The 23,426-nt window shown below is 33.7% G+C and overlaps 1 protein-coding gene across 1 annotated transcript in view; it reads left to right on the top strand.

The window, feature by feature from the left end:
• LOC128997346 (melanopsin-A-like) overlaps positions 1 to 23,426 on the top strand; it is a 102,285-nt gene that overhangs the window by 28,247 nt on the left and 50,612 nt on the right. Inside the window, exons 3-4 of the mRNA XM_054422987.1 lie at positions 16,489 to 16,616; positions 16,840 to 16,970. Coding sequence (XP_054278962.1) covers positions 16,489 to 16,616; positions 16,840 to 16,970 — 259 coding nt within the window. The remainder of the gene's footprint in view (positions 1 to 16,488; positions 16,617 to 16,839; positions 16,971 to 23,426) is intronic.

Raw genomic sequence — 23,426 nt, 5'->3', positions numbered from 1 at the left:
TTTGCCTTCATCAAATTTGTCACCGCATAAGCTGCAGCTCTTTCAGCAAGATTTGCGTCATTCGCCGTTACTCTAGTCCAAGCTAAGTCTGCTAATCTCATGTCTGCTTTGTTCCGAGCAGCGGTATCGGGATTATTCATGTAGAATATGTCATGCTCTTTACAATAAGAGTCTAACTTATTTTTTGGAGGTACATTTTTAGCTAAATTCTCACGAATATTTGTTCCAGGTCCACAGTATTGATATGTTGGTATTTTAAAATTAAATGGAAGGTTATTTATAAGAGTATTCAATAACCCTCGACCCCTGTAAGGCTTTAAGAATAAACCTTTGCCTTTTTTACATGTTTTCTTATTATCATTTTTTACAATTTTTATTATATAAAAAAATGTCTTTTATTCAACAAAAACATAAATTTAAAATAGTACATACTAAGGAAAATATACCAAAGAAGTTGGGTCTATTTCCTACCAATATTCGATGTGTTATTTGTGGTCCAAGTGGAAGTGGGAAGACGGTTGTAATTTACAATTTAATTGTGAAAAAGGAAGGATTAAAATTTACAAACTTATATTTAATATCAAAATCTTTAGAACAAGAAAAATATAAAAAAATAATTGAAATATTTAGTTTGTTTGACGAAGTGAAATTACACACGTTTACTGACTGTGAAGTCACACCAAATGATGTCGAATCACAGTCAGTTGTTGTATTTGATGACATAAATAGTCCAAATATTACACAGTTTTTCTCAATGGGTCGACATAAAAATATTAACTGTTTTTACCTGTGTCAATCTTACTGCAAAGTACACAAACATTTACGTGATAATGTAAATTTCCTAATATTATTTAAACAAGATGATTTGAATTTAAAACATGTATATAACAATCATGTTGGTAATTTTTTTTCATTTAACCAATTTAGAAATCTCTGTCATCAATGTTGGGATAAAACTAAATATGGCTTTTTTGTAATAGACAAAGAAAGGTCAAAAAATAATGGCAAATATAGATTTATGTTTGATCAATTTTATAATGACCAAGTGCAAGAGTATTGATACCATCTTCCAGAATAAACCTCTTGTCATCGTCAAATGATAGTACTTTCTTGTTCATGGTTAAGGTTTGAAGATGATGATTTGTAGATTTAATTCTTGTCACATTCTCATAGTAATCTTGCCCAGTTGCAAGACAGTTCAAATAATGTTGATGTCTGAGAAGATGTTTAACTGTAGCACCATCAGCTCCTTTAGTCACACCTTTACCTCTAACTTAGTCACAACTTTACCTCTAAAGATTGCTGGTCTTCTTCATATAACCATTTTAGAGGAATATCAGAATATAACTTTGGTCTTAAACCACAATATTCATACATAATATGACCATCTAATTCGTCTTTAAACTTGCCAGTGACTTTTTTATTTTTATCAGAGTATAAGAAATGGTCTTTACTATATCCAGAGGTATCAAAATAGTGCAAGTCACATTCTATTTCCTTGTAAAAATCCTCTGTAACTATAGAATACATTAAAGAATCTGTATCTGTCATAAGAAATCTTTTGTTCTTAAATTTTGACGTATAATTATAGTGGAAATCATACATTATTACTTTACTAATATCCAAAATGGTCATTCCCAAATATATAGGTTTATTAAACTTTACAACTAATTTATTTAAATGTATAGCATGTAAATTGTTATCGAACTTTTTGCTACAGTCAAACCTTGGATTAGTGACATATTTTGTTAATAGTGACTCATCCTTGAGATATATATCACGAAACTTGCGTTGGTTCATAATTGTTCGACCAAAGAGACTATTGTTTAACAATTTGTAAAAGTCTTTTTCAAAATCATTTTCAGCACATTTGCGTTTTTCAATATTAAAATTAATATAGGGTGCAAGCCATTTTGATTGTCTAAATTTTAAAATTCTATGGTATTTTGTAGCAACCAAACCCAATTCCTCATATTTTTGTAATGCTTTATAATGTAAAATATATTTAGTTTTGTCATTTAAATTAGGTATTAATTTGCCATTCATTTTCTCAGGTGCTAATGGATAGTCATTATGTGAATCATGTAAGTTTTTATCATATTTTAAATCTAAAATGTATCCAAACTCATATTTTTGATTGTATTTGTAGTCTATCTCATTCGTCCAACGAAATCCATCCACGGGTAGTGTCTCACACATAGCTGTAGAGTATAGCGAGTTACAATCTAAATATATTAAATACACACTTTCTTAATTGGGATCATAATGTTCGCCCATATATTTATTATTGGCTTTAGCGTAACGTGTGGAAATCATACTGACTCCTCCTCTGATTGCACTTTCTATGAACAAATGCATGTCAATATCTTGAAATAATTGTAATTTTATACCAGTCATTCTAAGACAGGCCTCCCATGTTAATCCAGGGAGTGAATACATATGTATGGGGTCAAGTTTGCAATCCTTTAAACACAGGTCTCTAAATGTCTCAAACACATCAGCCAGTAGCAATACATCTGTTTTAAGATATAAATCATGATATTCTTGTAAATTGTTTATATTAAAATGGGTCCAGACATGTTTTGCATGTTCATATTCATTGGGAGAGATATGTTCTTTAGTTAAAGTACTGTAAAATGTTTCAATTGGAGGTAGAGACTCTGCAAACTTATCTGGTCCTGTCATATATTCATAGGGAAATACGCCTTTACGTTGTAGTAGTGGATTGTCTATGAATCTAAATGTATTTAAATTGGAAGCTAATTTGTATAATGGAAGGGACAGAAATTTATAGGAATCCAAAAATACTAAATCATCAATAGAGAATGAAATGTACTTTTCCATATCGTTGGCTATGCAATTTAATTTACGATTAAACTTTCCCAAGTGTTGCATTATTAAATGTCCATCGTAATTTTTCAAGTTATGGAAGAATATTGGTATTTTCTTTATTACTTTATAGTTTAAAATTACAATCATTGTGGGCAGCTCCACGGTATTGGCCATTTGAATGACAATGTTCCCGTACCCTATCAAAATATAGGGGCTTTTCGCAAATATGACAATGTGTTGAGTTTTGGAAAGATGCCTCTTGCTCAGGAGTCATTACAAGAGGAATATATATCGCCATTTGACTTTTAATGAAGTCATAAGTCTCAAATAATCTTTCGAAAAACACATCCATAACATTTTCGCCACTATATAACTCTTCAGAAATAATCTTAGAATCTTTTACTATGACAAATGCAAATCCAGATGGAGTATGGTTGTTAGAGTTTATAAAACATTCAAAATCTGCATAAATTACAAATGGGGCTTTAAGTTGATATTTATAATTTTTAAATTGTAATGTATTTTGTTTAGACATTTCCACTCTTTGTGCATCAAAGTTCTTACAATATGTTATATGACGTTCTAATTTATCTTTGGTGTAAAAATGTTGTAAACAAAACTTGCAAAAATGCTTTTTACGGTTATCTTTTGTTGACCGTAGCATTAACCTATTAAAATCACGAATTAAACAGTAATGTGATTTACGACCTTGTTGTAATAATAATAGATCTATATGAGTGTTACTATTCAGTTTGGTTCTTCTTAATGGATATATACATTTATCATATTCAACCCCAAATACATTAACACTTATATTATTTTGTCTTTCAAATTTATCTATATCAGATATTTTAACAGGATACTTTATGTTTGTCATATTTAACTGATTTTCATAGGGTGCATATTTCGATACCCTTTCAGCATTTTTAGCATTCCTTGGATGTAAAGCTGCTAAAATTGACCAAAGGAAGCATTTATTATCAACATTTTTTATATTTAAAACTGCATGTTTTGATTGAATACTTTTTGGTGTGGGGATATATGACTTTGGAGTTAGGGGCTTATACTTGTAAACGTGCAACTGCAAATATTTAGTATAGTCATATATCCATCCACTACCTTCAGCTTGGTATTTGTACATGGAAGTGTCAATCTTTAAAAGAGAATTTTCAATTTGATGCTTTAAATCTCTCTTCTCAATGGTTAGGATAGTAAGGCTTCTAAAATCTGCAATACATTCTTTCTCATTAACTAATTTTCCATTTTGATCCGTTGAATATTTTATAAATTTGATTCTCCTTACTAAAGTCCATTTTATCGGTAGAGGACAAGACTGAAGAGTACTTTTAAGTTCAGTTTTAATCGATTCACCAACAAATTTAATCATTGTATATGGACATTTGTTACAAGAATTTATGTGTCTTTTAAAATGACCAACAACATTTCTTTTACAGAAATTACAAGTCTTATGAGTTTGTAATATATGAGATTTTAGAGCCATGTTACTATCACAGATTATATCACAAACTTTGCACAGTTTCACCTTCATTTTATGTATTACCTTGTAGTGGCGAATCAGGTTGCTTTTTTTGGAGAGCGATGCGAAACAATGTTGACATGTAGTCTTCATTTTTATATATGTAATTAAAAAATAGGTTGGCATCTTCTATATAGTAGAAATTACATTTTGACAATTTCAATTAATGAGAAATAATAATTTGAATCAGAATTTTATATTTTAATATTCAAAACAATTTCATACAATAAGATTTGGCAATTGTAATTTTCTAAATCAAAACTAAATCCAAAATCTTAAATAAAAAATACTTTTTTAGCAATTCAGATTGCTGAGTCTACATATATACAGAGTGAGTGTTACCTATTTTAAAGGGGACTTGACAAAATTATACAGTGAGTATAATTCGGTTAAGTTATTAAATAATAACTTGTACACACTTTTGACTCAAAGTCCCCCCGTGAGTGAATTTGGCTAAGTTTTTAAATAATAACTTGTATGTACATTTTTGACTCAAAGTCCCCCCCCCCCCGTGAGTGAATTTGGCTAAGTTTTTAAATAATAACTTGTGCACACTATTGACTCAAAGTCCTCCGGTGAGTGAATTTGGCTAAGTTTTAAAAAAATAACGTGTACACACTTTTGATTTGAAATCCCCCGGTGCATGAAGTTTGGCTAAGTTTTTAAATAATAACTTGTGCACACTTTTGACTCAAAGTCCCCCCATGAGTGAATTTGGCTAAGTTTTTAAATAATAACTTGTATATATTTTTGACTCACTTAAAAATAGTAATAACAAAATAAGTTACTTTTTTTTGGATAGAGAAGCAGTACACAGTTGACATGTAACTAAAAAAACAAAGTTTAGCATCTTCTATATGGTGGAAATTACATTTTAGACAATTTCAATTAATGGGAAATAATAATTTAAATCAGAATTTTAAATTTTAATATTCAAAACAATTTCATACAATAAGATTTGGCAATTGTAATTTTCTAAATCAAAACTAAATCCAAAATCTTAAATAAAAATACTTTTTAGCAATTCAGATTGCTGAGTCTACATATATACAGAGTGAGTGTTACCTATGTTAAAAGGGACTCGACAAAATTATATAGTGAGTATAATTCGGCTAAGTTTTTAAATAATAACTTGTACACACTTTTGACTCAAAGTCCCCCTCATGAGTGAATTTGGCTAAGTTTTTTAAAATAGACTTATATACATTTTAAGTTCCTTAGTGACTGTTCAAAATACTCTAAGTGTTTAAAAATAGATTTATATACATTTTAAGTTCCTTGGTGACTGTTCAAAATACTCTAAGTGTAAAAAAATAGACTTATATACATTTTTTACAAGTTCCTTAGTGACTCAATTCGGCTAAGTTTTTAAAAATGGACTCGGGAAATTAGCTATACTCCTAAGTTAAAAGAAATACAGAGTATGAGTACAAGCAACAATTACGTCACCAATTGATCCCATGACCCGACACGCGACAACATATTACAATAGTCTAGCTTAGATGTCAAAGACTTACCAAAACAAGAAGATCCAGGTGGAAGAGTTAGTGATGATTCCGTAGAATGCCCCCCTTATATACCACAAAATTGACTAAATTAATTTAGAACTTAACAATGGAAATTGAACAAACTGAAATTGAACAATTGAATAATTGAGGTCAATCAATCAAACATATTTGGTAATTGTCTAAACCTGCCCCAGACAGACTGGCGCCAGACAGGCAGAGAATGTTGACAATTGGTTTTGATTGGGGTCATTAGGTTACACTCACAGTCATTCATTTGAGTCAGGTATAGTTTACGCATAGCCATAAGCGTGCCCGAGTTCACGCACAAACCTCACATGATTTAGAAAATATACATGGGAATGGATGTGGATTTGAAATTTTAATAGAGTTTGAACATCTATATAGGCTTGTATTGGACGAGATCCAGGTCTTTAAAAAAGTGGCCAAAAAAAGCTCACCATTTTCAGACGTGTTTTTCAGTATTAAAAAAGTAGACAATTTATATAGGGGTGTATAGGTCGAGAGCTGGGCCTTTAAAAAAAGTGGCCAAAAAAAGCTCTTCAATTTTTTTCTCATTTTTCCCCTATAAAAAGTGCTCTAAAAGTGCCTCTAAAACGCCGAAAGTGAGGTATCTTTCTTCTATTATATCTACTCAAATACACTTTCCTTGATCAAAGTCGTGTGTTAAAAACAGAAACTCCAAGTTTAATAATTGCATACTGAAAGTGAGGTTATAAAAATAATAACAAATGTCTGACAAACATTAAACAGCTGACGAATAATTTATAAACTGTGTATTATATTCTTCAATAAGAATTGTATTGACTCGACCTTTAAAGGGCTGTAGGTCGTAGCCCCTAGAAAAAACGTAAATTCTAAGGAAGTTCGGCAAATCTACACACTATCCCCTTTAATTTGAGACAAAAAATCTTGTAGATCGGTCCAGTAATTACTGAGAAAATAGTGTTACAACTGTGTATTAAATATATAGATTACAATGGAAAAAGGCGAGAGAGCCTGGATAATATGATATACTACAAAAACTGAATTAAACACTGTTCTGTATTTCTTAGTAATCGTTGAAAGAGCCAATTTGAAAACTATGGAAACATAGGAAAGTCATAGAACCCCACCAAGGAGATTTGTAAAAAACACAAAAAAACATGATCAGCTTTTGAAACATTATAAGATATTTACAAGAAATGTTGATTATATCGATCTGTTATGTACATCTTGAGTATTTCCATAATCTTTGAGTTGAATCATTTAAAGTAATCAGAAATTATGACTGTTATTCGTTTTTAAAATAACGCCTCTAAAACTTAGCATTTGCTCGAATTCGAGCAACAGGTAGGGACACTACTAAACTATATATTTATAACGTTAACTTTGCTTCTACCAGGAGCTCTACACTCTGAAACAAACTGCATAATGTGACCATAACAAAATCGTGAACATCAGCGTCTCCTGGGTTCGCGGAATCATCATGGACATTTACCGCGATCGTGTACTCGCGACGACACGACGCGACGCGGTGAAATCGCCCCGTGGAAATCCCAAATTGAAATTAATTGTGTTGGTTTGGTAGTTAAAAGAAAATACATTTCTCTAAAAAAGAACTCTAATACTATTTGTATACTACTTCTATTATGAAAGTTAACTATAGTTATTTGTGCAACTAGTGAGAAAAGTGAGCAATTGACTCACTCGAGAGAAATCCTTACTCACGAGCCGTAGGCGAGTGAGGAATGGTTTCTCGAGTGAGGCAATTGTACTTTGAACTCGAGTTGCACATTATTCTTTTCCTACAGTTACCATAAAACAAATAAATTTGTGAAGAAACATAACCTATTTTTACACAGAAGTGAACTTTTAATATAACATTTAATGTGAAGTGACAAATACAACAGTACAACAGCTGACCAGCTGATTTACAGCCAGTGCTGCCAACGTATTTCGCGCGCATACGACGTTGCCTGCATGTTACGCGCTCACTATTTCGTGCCTTCACGTTGCAAATCTGGAGTGAGACAATGTTAACATTGTCTCACTGATGAGCGAACTGGCCACTTTGCTTTCTCAAATCAGTGAGAGAACATGTACATTGTTAGGTAACTGTAGGAAAAAATTTATACTTATGGTTTCAATCCCTTTCATACGTACTTCAAAACCTAGATCGATAGGAATGATTTACAATACTTGTATACCCAATATTGTAATAGATACAACACCTACTATTTTTATTCATGTTGAAGCCTTCCGGAATTGGTAATCAGTTATAACAGGTTACGTACCTTGACGTCCACAATTCCTCAGTCGAACTTCCGTTGACTAGTTTCGACTACTAAGTAGTCATTTTCAAAACGGAACGTAAAAATATCTCATTCATTGAATGACGTCAAATCTTCTTAAATACATTGAACACAAAGAGAACACGAACACGGTAGACTTTTAACATAGTTGGCCAGCCGTCTATGAACGTCCCTGAACTGGTCGACGATGACTGTCGAATGTACATAAGAAGATTTGACTACATTCAATGAATGAAATATTTTAACGTTCCGTTTTGAAAATGACTACTTAGTAGTCGAAACTAAACGGAATTTCGACTGAGGAATTGTGGACGTCAAGGTACGTAGCCTGTTATAACTACTATTTTTGTTTATTTAAAGAGTTAAACGATAAATAGCCTACTATTATTATTCAGGCACCTAATACGACATGCAATATTCGCACATTACAAATTTGCTTTGGTAGTGACGTTCACTGGTTTAGGCGAACTTTACAAAAAGTTGTCGTTTTCGGGTTGACAATGACATATTTGATTGTGTCCTATTTTTTGTCCCTGAAATAACCACAGAAGTACCATTACTCAAGAGGAGTTTACAACGTGTCAAGGCAAATACAGATTCTTTGAATATCCCAGGAGAGATGTTTTATTGTATAAAATAAATTATGGATTTGCAAGAAACTATGTGTGTGTTTTGTGTACAACAACTTCGTTCTCTGTTCATCAAATGCTGTTCATTCTTATTTGGCTGTTTCAAACTAAAATAATCTTCAGTAAACTTCTATATTGCTATCATATTAGACTTCTAACGTTTATAACGTCGAGCTATCTTTGAGCTCACCCACGAATACTTGAAAAGAACCGATATGGATCATAAACATAAACAAATGTCGTTGTTTTGACGTGAACTGCCAAAACATATGTTAATGCTATTAGTAAAGGATTCGGGCCAACAACGTCATTTTAGCGAATTTCCCTATAGGAAAGTACCTATTACCGTAGGTGGCAGGGTAAAACTTAAACCCGAGACCGATATTCTTTTTCATTTTAATGGACCCTAGAGTATATACATAGAAATCACGTTCACGTGAACGTGATAACTTGAGTAATTTTTGTCCGATTTTTATGAAATTTGGTTTGAAGGTGTAAGGTGGAATAAACTTGAATGAGTTCGCGAACTAGCATGACCGGACCATGGGACCGAAGACGGGGGGGGGGGGGGGGGGGGTCTATGGGTTAAAAATAAGTTTTTCTCATTTTTTACCCTTAAACACACAAAATTTCCCAATTTCTCTCTAGACCATTTTTAAAAATCAAATAATTTAGTACAGTATATCAAAGTGTTTTTGTACGGTTATTGGTTACGGAGAAAATTCAAAAATTGTAAATTTAAAATTGCCATGTTATTTTTATGGAGAATATTGTAAAATGTCGTAGTTTGCTTGTTGGGTATATGTTGGTCACACTTGGTATATTTATTTATTTGTAATATTTTACTAAAAAACACACTTTATTAGCCTCCCTGTAGCAGCAAACCTAGGTAGGCCTACTCGTTAAATCTACTGTTATTTAAATAGATTTAATATAAAACTAGCTGTGTGCCCGTTCTACGCACGGGGATCTTATAGTAGTCAGTTGAAACCTTCTTATATTAAGATTAAGAGCAGCAATTAGTTTGCATATTTGCAGATATGCTGGCAAAACTATTATATATAAACCTTCGCAAATACAGTATCTGACAGTTCAAGCCAAAATAAATGCTTCGCAATTAAATGTCGCCCGGATCGTGTTGGTCCATATGTCCAATGATTAAACTTAAAAATGTTTTATAGATCCATGAAGCGTAGCCCTAAAGTAGGCCTATAATTGAAAGTTACTTTCCACATCGGTTAACTTAAACGTATTTAAAGTACTACCTCAACCTCACCATTTAACACTTTATTCCGGTTGACATTTTCAGTATCAAAGGTGCTCTTGTCCATTCCGTGAAACACTGAGAAATAAGGACATTAATGCGTTACCAACATACAACAAAACAACACAATACAACAATCCAACAAAGGCCACGAACTATTGATACATAAACAATATAAAGGCGTAAACAATTCATGATGGTTTGCCCAACAAATGTTTTACTCAAATAAGTTGTCATTTTCTTAGCATACCGGGTAAGCTAAGATTTGGAATCCAGGCAGAAAAAGCAAAACTTATACAGAGTTAAGACATCACTTAAATTGAATACGGACGGCTCTAATAAATAAGGTGCAACACCAACGATATCAAATTTGTAAACTACCGGTTCTAAGGAAAAGAACCAGTACCTACGTAAGAACCTACCTAAGAATTACAGTAAATCGGACCAATTAAATACGTTAATATCTAGCTTCGAGGTTATTGATCTCTTGCTTTTGGATTTTCTCGTAAAAAGTTATAGCGTAAACTTATCGGTGTCAGTTTGAAAAAAAAGCAACCTTACCCAAACAACTTTTTGTTATTTAATAGATTACGCATTCTCTAAACAATGATTAGTATATCTATTTACATTAGAAGGAAATGTGACGAAAATCACACAATGTTGGGGTTTTGGTCATTTGTAATTTTATTTTTTAAGTAGGTAGGCCATGTATTCTATGGAAAAGTACCGGTATCAAGGATCGTCGTCAAAAAGGTTGTTATGAATAAATATGTAGGCTTACGTACCCAAGATATGAGCTATGGGCCTATTGGCTGTATGGTCCAGCGATTGCATCACACGGTGAGTAGAAACAGAAAGTGACACATTGGAAAAGCGAGTTTAGCACTTCCTCTGTAAAACCTCTGTTACAATCACCCACTGCAGTTGTGATTTTTTACTTTACACTTTACACAATCGCCATTGAAGCGCCGTCAATGAGTGGAAACCTTTTTTGTAAGCTATTGGCGACGATCATTTCAGTGTCACAGCCCTATACAACACTGATTCAAGGTTCAAGGTCTTCTTCTTTCTGGTTGTCAAAACTCAAGAAACATTTTATACTCAAAGAATTTCTGGTTCCGATTTGGACGATGTCTAGTTATTTAATTTCATTTACGGTTACACTATTAGACTATATTATTGCACTTGCGATTAATTAAATCCGTTATGTAAGAAAAACGTTTTTAATCTCACTTGGTTGGGATTTGCTTTCAAAACGTGATTCGAAATAGTTGCGGTATTTGTAAACAGCATTTGTAAACATGTCATTGACAGCTAGAAAAAATAATCTTGATCCGAACAGCTGTTCGTTATTTCATAGACGATTCTGTGATAAAAATTGAACGAAAATTTGACAAAAATCGCACAAAACTGCATTTTTGAACGTCCGTAATTTTATTTACAAAGTAGTGAGGCTATATTTAAATCACTAAAGACACTCTCGCCAATCCAGTGAATACATTAAAATGGCTTGGATCTTGATATGTACTCTGGTTTTCACGGAGAAGATTGCGTAAAATGCCATCTTGAGTGTTACAGACAAAGGGACAGACAGACAGACAGAAATTGAGATAAGACTCGTTTCTGCTTCTTTAATGTATAAAACGTAAAAATAACCTAAAAGTATATAATTCTGAGCAATGTACAGACAAAACTCTAATTTTATTTATATAGATCAATTCAGGCAAATGGAAATTCGCTTTGTCTGCAGGTTTGCTGCGGCGGGAATATTTTATGTTCATGATTCATGCTGGGTTTTATTCTAGTTTTCGTGGGCTCACCTAACGTCACTCTGGAAGACGTAGTTTAAAAAACCACAAACACTCATACAAACACAACTTAACCTAAAAACTGTGGATATCATCTTTTATATTATTAAAATAATTTTTTTGGATTTTTGTGTGCAGCAAATCGACCCCAAACTATTTATTTTTATAGGCATATTGGGTATCAATTTAAAGCTATTATCCTCTAGATGTGCCTTTTGCGGGTTAGGATGATATCTCGTGAAAGCACTTCGTCCTACAGGCTTTTAAAATTTCAGAGATTGTGCTGAATTCTGTCGTCAATCATCTGAACTGTTTCAAGTTTACATTTATTTACATCAAACAGATGGCCATAATAAAATTTTGTTTACATCCAAACGACAATGGGGCTATCTGTAGTTGAGTCGCGGGAAGACTGCCCCCGGACAACTACCACCCCAAGCAGGTTCCTACGTCATGTTGACTTCAGAGTTCGGGGGGGGAGGGCAGTTTTCCAGTCACGGACACTCAAGTTTCGTTGTCAAACTGTTCTAAACTAACTAACCTAACCAACCAAACTTGCGGTGACATTTCAAAATTCTGTTTGATATCCCCACATGCCTTTTCTGTTAGTTATCAAACGGAATAACTCGAATTAAAATTACAATTACACAGCACCACATTTTGCAAGGGGGGGGGGAGTATTCCAGTCGCGGACGCTGCTGCCATATTATGGGTTAGTTGGCAGGTATCGTGACGTCGTGCTACTGTATTTGTATAAAATGTAAAGAAGAACATGACTTAATGATGGATTTTGTGTTGTGATGGGATTTTATGTTTTAATAGTATGTTTTATTGATGTTTAAGGGAATTTAAGTAAAATGTTATTTGTATAAAGTTTAAAGAAGAAAATCGTTGAATTTTGTGTCATGACAGAATTTTGTGTTTTAATAGTATGTTTAATTGATGTTTCAGGGAATTTAAGAAAAACATTGTAATGCTATATTTGTTTAAAATGTAAAAGAAGAGGTTTTGTGCATTAATAATATGTTTTATTAATGTTTTAGGGAATTTAAGAACAACATTGCAATGTTATTGGTTTAAAATGTAAAGAAGATATTTTGTGTTTTCATAGTATGTTTCATTAGCATTTGTAATTTTACTAAGATGCCTCGACGAGATCGCGCACGCAATGAAAATAATAAGGCACACAATACAAATAATACGGATATGATGAGAAATAATAGTTTGTACCCTTATCAACTAAATATCAAATATATAACGCATTTTAAAGTCACGAAGTGACGCATGCTGCTAGTACAAATTAAATAATAATTACAAACAAAAGGTTGAGCCATCTTAAACAAATGAATTCATTTATATAATCGCCAAATTTGGAAAAAATATCTAGGCTGCATTTATATTTTTAAACTTAAATATTACTTTTCGTAAACCCAAAGACATATCCCATGTCCTCTAGGACACTGTCTACCCACCAACAGCTGTATCTTGTACTCTGGCATACTAAAATCAACGATTAATTGGTTTACAACCCTTCCTTCTTACTCGTGCACACTTGTTTTACCACTGTCGTCATCTATACTATTATATACAAATCTGGTGGTGTCTGTCTGTATGTGTGTTACTATTTTTTTTTTTTTTTTTTTTTATGGGGAGGAGGTAAAAATCCATTTATGCACACTGAGGTGCTCAATGGCCACTCAGTAGTGCCGGACTCCCGCGGGCTCATTGTCCCCGGACTACCGGCTAAAAAACCCCCTCGTCTCCTAGGACACTAGCCTGGAACTGTTTCGCACATTACTTCGGGCTAGGCCTTTTATACTACGCCCCTAGGGCTTTCCTTCTGGTTTCCTAAGAAAACTAAGGCCGATCGAGGTCGACCTTCTTATCCCGAAGTATGGCTTCGACGAACTGCTTTACACAGTTCCAGTTTCCTTCCCCCTGTATCATAGCTCCAACGATGTTGTCGGGAGTAATGTCGACGCCGATCTCGGAGATCAAGGAGGCTCGGCGGACATGCCACCTGTCGCAGAAGAAGAAGGTATGCTCAGCCGTGTCTGCAATGCCTGGACAGTACATACAGTCCGAGCTGGCAGCCTTCCCCATTCTGTGCAAAAAGGCCCGAAAGTACCCGTGACCCGAAAGAAATTGAGTCAAGTAGTACCCAACCTCACCATGCTCCCGTTCCACCCATGGTCGGATGCTAGGAATGAGCCTGGCGGTCCAACGTCCCCGAGACTCGGCTTCCCATTCACGCTGCCAGCGGTCGAAACTGCGGTTGCGTTCTTCTCTGGCAGCAGTCTCTCTATCTACTTCAGGTCTCCTGTGGTAGATCGCCTGTCGCTCCCTCGCGAGATGAAAGACTATGTGTGTTACTGATAGGCACATAAACTACTGAACTGACTGGGCTTAAATTTTACAAAAATATAGCTGCTATACCAAAGACTATTATAGGACTATTCACACTTCGAGACTGACCGTGGGCTTTGCCCCTTTGGCTTTAAAAGTTCTGAGGTGAGGATTTTAAAAGTAAATATTGATTGGTCTCCATGGCTGCCATGAGAACACACACAATGTTTGCAATTTGCTATGCCACCCAAATTTAAACAAGCTGAACTGTCAAACCACATCAATTCACAATTCCACAGCTGGTTTATAAATAGGCATATAATATTCTCTACAATGATGTGACATGTTTATTTATTCTTATATTTGATGGTTAATTGATTATTGGTTTTATGAAATAAGTGAGATTGTTTATCTATTGCTGTATCCAACTCTAATTAATTAATTGAAATTTCGCTAATGTGAATGATTGTACAGTATTGAAAGATTTTGGTGTAAAAAGTAGTGAAATTATAAAGTCACATTTACTTGAATCGTTTTAATATGTTTGAACACTTAAAATGTGTTTAGAGTAGGGCACGGCACACACACCTTAAAAATTGAAACTTTTTCTCAAGGAGATAATTAATTTATATTTTTTCCATTTCGAGATAAATAGTGTTCAAATGTGTGTTAAATCACACATTTTAAAATCATAATTTCATATTACTACCCATAGATTAGTTATGATGTTTTACAACCCAGAGGTGGCTACTACCTATCTATATTATAACTTTTGACACTTCCTGTAGATTTCACATTATATTCTAATGATGAATAACTTTTTACGAGCGTTCCATGGTCATTACATGTATATTTTCAACCAAGTTCCTCTTAACTTAACCGACCCTTGACATAAAAATTGTTTGAATGACGTTAAATTTCCTAATTTAAAGCTGATATACAAATACTTCAATTTAAAAACAACAATAAAAAACTAAGTTGTATATGCACTTGCCTTTGGTGCATGAATAGTAGGAGTTATAAATAGTAGGGCTAAGTATGTTTCTGTTTGTTTTAGTAGTAAGAGTGTTAATATTTTTGTTTGTTCATATAGTACCGGTATATAATGAGATATTTTTATAATCAATGCTCAGTGAGCAATGCTTTTTAGAAACAAGATCACATGTTTAATTTTATCATTTAAAAGTAAGTAAAAGCTTTGAGTATTTTATTTGTTTTATTGTTTTAAAAAGTTTTTTTATGTAGTTAGTAAGATATAAGTTTTTGATAGGTACATTTATTGAAATTTAATCTTATTTTACTCTTTTTTTTAGCGAATTTCCCATATAGGGAATAAGCTATTACCGTAGGTCTCATGGTAACACCTAGACCCGGGACCGATTTACTTTTTCGTTTTGACGGCCCCAGAGGCCAAAAACACCATCCGTTCAAATTCATATATATATATATATATATATTTAAATATGTGTCCGTTAGCGCGATAACTGGAGCAAAATTGATCCGATTTTGATGAAATTTGGTACAAACGTGTAAACCTACATTAATTCGAACGAGTTCGCGAACCAGCATAATCGGACCATGGGATCAGGGGTTTATGGGGGGTTTTAAGGGGTAAAAATGGGTTTTTCTAATTTTTGACCCTAAAAACTTAAAATTTCTAAATTTCTCTCTAGACCATTTTGAAGAGCTTAAAAAAACAAATAATGTAGTATATTGAAGTTTTTTTGAATGTTCATTGACTACGGAGAAAATTTTAAAAAAAATGTAAATTTAAAATTCCCATGTTATTGTTATGGAGAATAAATAAACTGTTCTAGTTTGCTTGTTTATGGATATATTTTAATCAAATTTGGCAATTTGGCTTATTTCATACTAAGCTATTAATATTTCAATTGAAAAAACACACCTCAACATCTTCCCCGTAGCAGCAAACCTAACTGCTCACTAAAATTAATGTTATTTAAATAGGAAAAATCTAAAAATTTATAGGGAATATTTTAGTAGAAATCAAGCCGGGTAAATGGAAATTCGCTTAGTATGCAGGTTTGCTGCGACGGGGGTATTTTCATGTCAGATTTCAAAAAGCACCATTTAAACATACATCAACCCCGGACGAAGGACGGGTCCTCTGCTAGTATTTAATATCAGACACATGCTGACATTATTTTGGTTAAGACATGTTCTTACTAGGTATACTTGTATTATCTGCATAGAACACAACCGTTCATTTGTTCCTTACCATCATGTTTAAGACCCAGTGGCAGTGGGGTGAGCTGCCTGGCGTGGACCCAACTGTCCACTACCTGGTAGGGACCATGCTGGCGATGGTTGGGACCTTTGGTGCCTTTGGAAACGCCCTAGTACTGGTTGTCTTCACCAGGTAAATGTACGCTGCATCAAACAAGCCTAAACTGATTACGTAGATAGAATAATAGTGCATGTTTAAAGTTAATCATCATGAATTTCCACACTGATAGATGGGATTTGAAAATATGATTGGCCACTTTAATCTTTGTTCCTTGTCTTTGAATACGCATTTTTTATTGGTCGCCTTTGAATACGAAACAAATTGGAGCTACATGGAACCTACTGTTGTTTTGCAGGTTCCGCCGACTCCGTGGACCGTTCTCTGCCTTAGTAGTGAACCTCGCTGTCGCTGACCTCTGTACGTCTTTTCTACACTCCATGGCTGTCACGTCCTCGTTCTACAACCGATGGGTGTTCGGTAGACTGGGTTAGTGTATTCTTAAAACCTTTACCACTTTTTCACCCTTGTACCTTAGGCATAGTTTTTTGTTTGCATATTGATATTAACTAGAGGTCGTCCAGTGGTCGAAAACTCGACCAAAAATATGTAGGCCTACAGTTCGATTTTTTTAGCTAAAAGTGGTTGAGGTAAGTTAAAATATCTTTGAAGATGAGCCTTTTTGGCTGTAGTGAGGTGATCATGTGTTCAATGTTCACATGACAATCTTTGAGGGTACCTAAATAAAAACAAACAAACTGACATATTGTCAATTAGGGAAAACGTTGTATTACTTACGAAATAATGTTCATTTAAGTTCAAACGTGGTTCAAACTAATTAATTGAGTGGAGCGAGCGTCGACTCTTATGCATTTCGTAATACGCAAACTTCTCCTAGATGGCTGAATCAATCGTTTTAAAATTTTGCATGGTGATAAAAACTATATCGGTGAGTGCCAACATCTATATGGCGTTACAAAAGTCTCTCGGGAATCCGCACCACTGGGTCTCAAAGTTTCAATGTAATCCTTAATGAAGCAGGATTTGACATATAAACAAAGACATATGATCAGCTGTTGACTTTTGTTGAATGCAGTAGATAAAGAAATAGCTGATAGCATTATTCCACAGATATTAGAACAGAAACGGTATGGTTTATAAATATAATCAAATAACGACACTACCTTGAGGTCCGTGACGTAGGAAGCGGTGAAGGAAGTAGTAAAGGTGAGCAGTCTGGAGTGTGGAAACTGTTTATGACGATTAGATTTAGGTATCTGCATTCCTAAAATTCTATGGGAAGGGAGGAAAACGGGTCCGCGATGAGGAAGTGGTAAAGGAAGTAGTCAAGGTGAGCTGTCCAGAGTGTGGGAACTGTTTATGACGATTAGATTAAGGTATCTGCAATCCTAAAATGCTATTGGAAGGGAATGAAACAGGTCCGCGACGTAAGAAGTAGTAATGGAAGTAGTAAAGGCGAGCTGTTCGGGTATGGGATCTGTTTATGACCATTAGATTAAGGTATCTGCAATCCTAAAATGCTCTTGGAAGGGAATGAAACAGGTCCGTGACGTAGGAAGTGGTGAAGGAAGTAGTAAAGGCGAGCTGTTCTGGGTATGGGATCTGTTTATGACCATTAGATTCAGGTATTTGCAATCCTATGATGCTATGGGAAGGGAGGGAAACAGGTCCGTGACGTAGGAAGTGGTGAAGGAAGTAGTAAAGGCAAGCAGTCCGGACTGTGGGAACTGTTTGTGACGATTAGATTAAGGTATCTGCAATCCTTAAATGCTATGGGAAGGGAGGAAAACAGGTCCGCGACGTAGGAAGTGGTGAAGGAAGTAGTCAAGGCGAGCTGTCCGGAGTGTGGAAACTGTTTATGACGATTAGATTAAGGTATATACAATCCTAATATGCTATAGAAAGGGAGGGAAACAGGTCCGTGACGTAGGAAGTGGTGAAGGAAGTAGTAAAGGTGAGCAGTGTTGAGTGTGGGAATGGATTAATGTAACTGCGATGCTAAAATGCTATAGGAAGAGACTGTAGACTGTAGTTAAAATGATTACGAAGCACGAATCGATACATATTTCGATACATGCAATCGTTTACAATAGAAATTTACAACTGAGTTGACAACAGCTGATTTTTACTCCATAGAGGCTAAAAAATATTTTTACTCCCTAAAGAGTAAAAATGCTACTTTAGACCCGCAACGCATGCATTAAAAACGGCTGTTTTTACTGCAGTATGACAAAAAACAATATAATATGAACCCTTGATAACTCCGCTCAATTTTGTGGATGCCTCTGCGAACGCCACCTAGTTGTGACCTGCCAAGGGAATAGGGACCTTAACTTCCAAAAATTCAAAATTGAGTTATTGGTATATTCTTAATCTAGACTATTAACCAAACACACTGATGAAAGAATTATTAAGATATCTTAAAAAAATGCCAAAGTTATAGGTGTTTAAAGTTTTTATTTTAAAATTGTTAGTTTTAAGAAATCGCGCTCCAAAGTTTTCTAATTTTCAAGCAAAGATATTTTTTATACTACTTGGATTATTTGCCATGTTTTACATATCATTTTGTCAGGAATTTAAAGCAGAATAATAAAATTGATGATTGAATTTGAGATAATTATTTACATTGTTAGCCCACTTATCACATATCTCATATCACACATCACAGGTAACATATAACACAAATCACAGATCCACGATCACAGATCACAGGTTACAGATCACAGATCACAGATCACAGGTAACAGATAACACAGATCACAGATCACAGATCACAGGTCACACATCACAGATCACAGATCATCGGTAACAGATAACACAGATCATAGATCACACATCACAGATCACAGATCACAGGTAACAGATAACAAAGATCACAGATCACAGATCACAGTTCATAGATCACAGTTCACAGATCACACATCACAGATCACAGATCACAGGTAACAGATAACCCAGATCACAGATCACAGATCACAGATCACAGATCACAGATCACAGATCACACATCACAGATCACAGATCACAGATTATCGGTAACAGATAACACAGATAACACAGATCACAGATCACAGATCACAGATCACAGATCACAGATCACAGATCACAGATCAAAGATCACAGATCACAGATCAAAGATCACAGATCACAGATCACAGATCACGGATCACAGATCACGGATCACAGATCACAGATCACAGATCACAGATCACAGATCACAGATCACAGATCACAGATCACAGATCACAGATCACAGATCACAGATCACAGATCACAGATCACAGATCACATATCACAGATCACAGATCACAGATCTCAGATCACAGATCATTGTGTAATAAGACACAAAAACGAAAGGGACCTTAACTTCCAGCCATTTAAAAAACATTGGGTCCCTTTTCTGCAGCTTGCAAGTGTTTGGAAATTAATTATTTTAACCATGTTCTAGGTTGAATTCAAGTGTGTAGTTGACTGAATATTGTTTAGAAACATACATAGAGTAAGAAACTATCAAAAACAGAACATGTGATTTTTTGACCTAAACCACTAAAACTGCTCGTACTGTAAAATGTTGTCCTGGAAGATAAGGTCCCTTTTCCCTTGGCATGTCATTGTCTGATTTATTAGAAAACATTCAATATTTAGGCTTCTGCATTTTATAAACCAAACTCGAATCTTGATTCCTTGGCCTATTGTGGGTCAAAACTCAAAACATTAGTCCATAAAGGTTTATCTCGTCATCTCGAGAGTATATAATTCTGACCCCTATCTTGAAACCCTTAAAAGCTGGGTCTGGGTCTTCCAAAATATTTCCAAACGAAACGTAAATCATCATTATGTCCCAACAGATTATCATGTGTATCCCAGTCACAGAAACTACATTATTCTAATATAATAATCGACATTAATTTTACAAGAAGATTATATATTTTAATATTTGCTCATGTTAAATTAATTATTTTCAAAGCAACTATCACGATCACTTAATTTGAAGACAATAATTGGATAACAATTTATTCATTCGTTGATTTGGAATTAGGAATCGCGTCTCTATTTCACAGTAAATATTCTCTAATGACCATGTGATTTTATTAAGCTACTTCATAGTATTATATTAAAATCATTAATCAACATTTTAATGAAATGTTTAGTAAGTATATTTATTTATTGTCAATTAAAAGAATAGACCTATTATGCCACTTTATTTGTTTTGATTTAACCTCAAAATTTGACACGTATGAAAGCATGATAGCACCAGCACTAAAAAGGTCCATCTTCAAAGATATTCCACCACAGCTTAACCGCTTCTAGCTAAAAAAAATCCAATTGCAATGTACAGTCTTCTCTATTTTTCACCCTACACTGTAAATAAAACATTTGACTGGAATTTCTTACATTTGTTTTGACTTGTGCTTGTGTTACTTTACTTGTGTTTCTTTTGACAAATCCTTCAAAATGAGGGGTCACTCAATAGGGGTTGCTATTTGAACAAAATAAATCACCCCTACCCCTTACCGGTACCCTGTTAGGGGGGTTAAAAAATATGTCTTATGTAAACAATTACGGAACTTCTGTCAACAATCAACGCCACAAACAGAATATTTATATCTATTTCGGTTTAAAAAATACAGATTTGTTTCAAGACTTAATTTACACACTGTATAATAGGAGAATGTTTTTTTCTTATGTTATTTTGTCGTGCCGCACGAGTTCACTAGTAATGTGGACCGATTACTATGTATTTAAAAAAGTACTATTATAATGTTTTAATTTGAATAATCTTAAATGTGTTCACTTTGATTACATAATAGATGTTTGCTAACTAACTTATCCAATAAATATTTAACTCAGCCGAGCAAAGCTCAGTCAACTGATACTATAGTATAATTTGAAAACATTTTATATGTCACAGATTAGTACAGGTAAAATTATACTAAAAAAGCAGTAGAAAACATCAACATTGGTCCGTTCGTGAAACTTGAAGGAAACGTAGTAATTACCATTAGGTTTTGAAATCTGATGAGTCCCTAGTGATTGTGGGGGTGGAAGTACCATTTTATGGGGGTTAAAGTTTATGGGGGTAGTGATTTTGAGAAAATTTTTATTTGTGGGATCCAAGCAAATGGGGTGTCGTTTTCTATGTTTCTTAGGATGCAGAATCGAGAAAAAACATAATACAACCGGCAGTTTATTACAAAAAGCCTAATTTATTCATGAAAAACTAAATATGACAAATTAATTATGATAAAACTAGCAACAGAGCCCGTTGTGGAATAAATACAACGGTCTCTAGTAAAATAATGGTAGTGAAATCCATACACCACTTTACTCACTAATATTAATGGCACAGATTAAGCACATAACATTAGAATTGCATACTTAACATAAGGAACTCACTTTAAACACAAATGCAAATTGTGAACAGCAACATTTAATCAAAGAAAAATCAATTAAATAACAATGTAACAATAAGATGTTAAATTGTTAACACATGTTTCGTATGTTTAGATTATGCATATTGGTAAACCAATTATTGCCATCTATAAAAATTATTGGGTTTTCCTTTCCGAGTCGGGTTAAAGGTCGTCTACCTGACCTATTTTCATAATTTTGGCCTTAAACTAAAAGTATGCAAGCACATTTGTCATCAAAGCATCATTGTTAATTTATATAATGTATTACTCAACGAAAAAATATAAATTGGATGTTTTAGATTTTTCACTCCAATTAAAGATGTAGGCCTATTCCTGCAGTTATAATTACATTACCCTATATGCTTTGGTCTAAAAACCTTTAGTGAAATACCAGCTTTCATTTGAGCTATAGATTATTGAGATTCCAACTTATCTGCAATCAATTATACATAACTCAAATTTTATTTAAGCTATTTTATATGTCTTGGTCTTAAAATACTTCAAAGGATTTCACTTGAGATATTGATAGTCTTAATCAGTGAAGTTAAAGATATACTTTATCGCTCAATTAGAAAACATTAATTTAATTATATTTTGGATATGGAATTTAGTTTTGGATATATTTACTCAATTCTAATTACGTTATTCTATTTGTTTTGACCTAAGAACTTTCAGTAAAATACCAGCTTCCGTATGAATTATTGATTATTAAGATCGGACGTACCTAAAGCAAACTGCTGAATCACAAACAACCCAAATAACAAAAATAGAGTTATAGATTATCATTGATTTTCAAACTTTCATAATTATTTGCAAATCTATACGAATTAAGCTTTTCAATTACCTATTAATTAATTAAATCGGTTCAGTAGAACTGTAGATTTAATTGTACAAAGTTTAACAACAAAATCTTTAGTTCAGTATTTTCTCACCATTATAAATTTGGAGGTTGCTTATCGTTTTTGAAAATAACTTTGAAATGGTGCGGAAATCGACCAAAGTAGAAGGTGAAATTCTGATAAAGAATAACATTTTCTACAAATTACTATTATGTATTTCTGGAAAATACTCAATAAAGGCAGCCTAAAGTTGGCTACAAATATAAACTTGTAAAAATAATCTTGAGAAAAATGGCGTTTTTAATGTAATATTGTTTATAATTATTGTTTTACCTAAAATATGTAATAAAATCAAACTTTCATAATTATTTGCAAATCTACACAAATTAGGCTTTCCAACGACCCATTAAGTAACAAAATCGGTCCGGTAGAAGTCTAGATTTAGTTGTACAAAGTTTGACAAAAATATTTCTAATTCAGTATTTTCTCCCCACAATAAATTTGGAGATCACTTAGATTATTGCCAATAACTTTGGAATGGAGGAGAAATCGACCAAAGTGGATGTGATAATCTGAAAGAGAATAAAATTTACTACAAATAACTACTATGCATTTCTTGAAAATGATTAATAAAGGCAGCCAAAAGCTGGCTACAAATAGAAACTTGAAAA

This window comes from Macrosteles quadrilineatus, unplaced genomic scaffold (genome assembly GCF_028750875.1).
Source record: "Macrosteles quadrilineatus isolate MER2022 unplaced genomic scaffold, UCM_ALF_1.0 Scaffold_1__1_contigs__length_201487025, whole genome shotgun sequence".
Classification (NCBI taxonomy): Eukaryota; Metazoa; Arthropoda; class Insecta; order Hemiptera; family Cicadellidae; genus Macrosteles; species Macrosteles quadrilineatus.
This window is presented reverse-complemented; position numbering and strand designations above follow the sequence as displayed.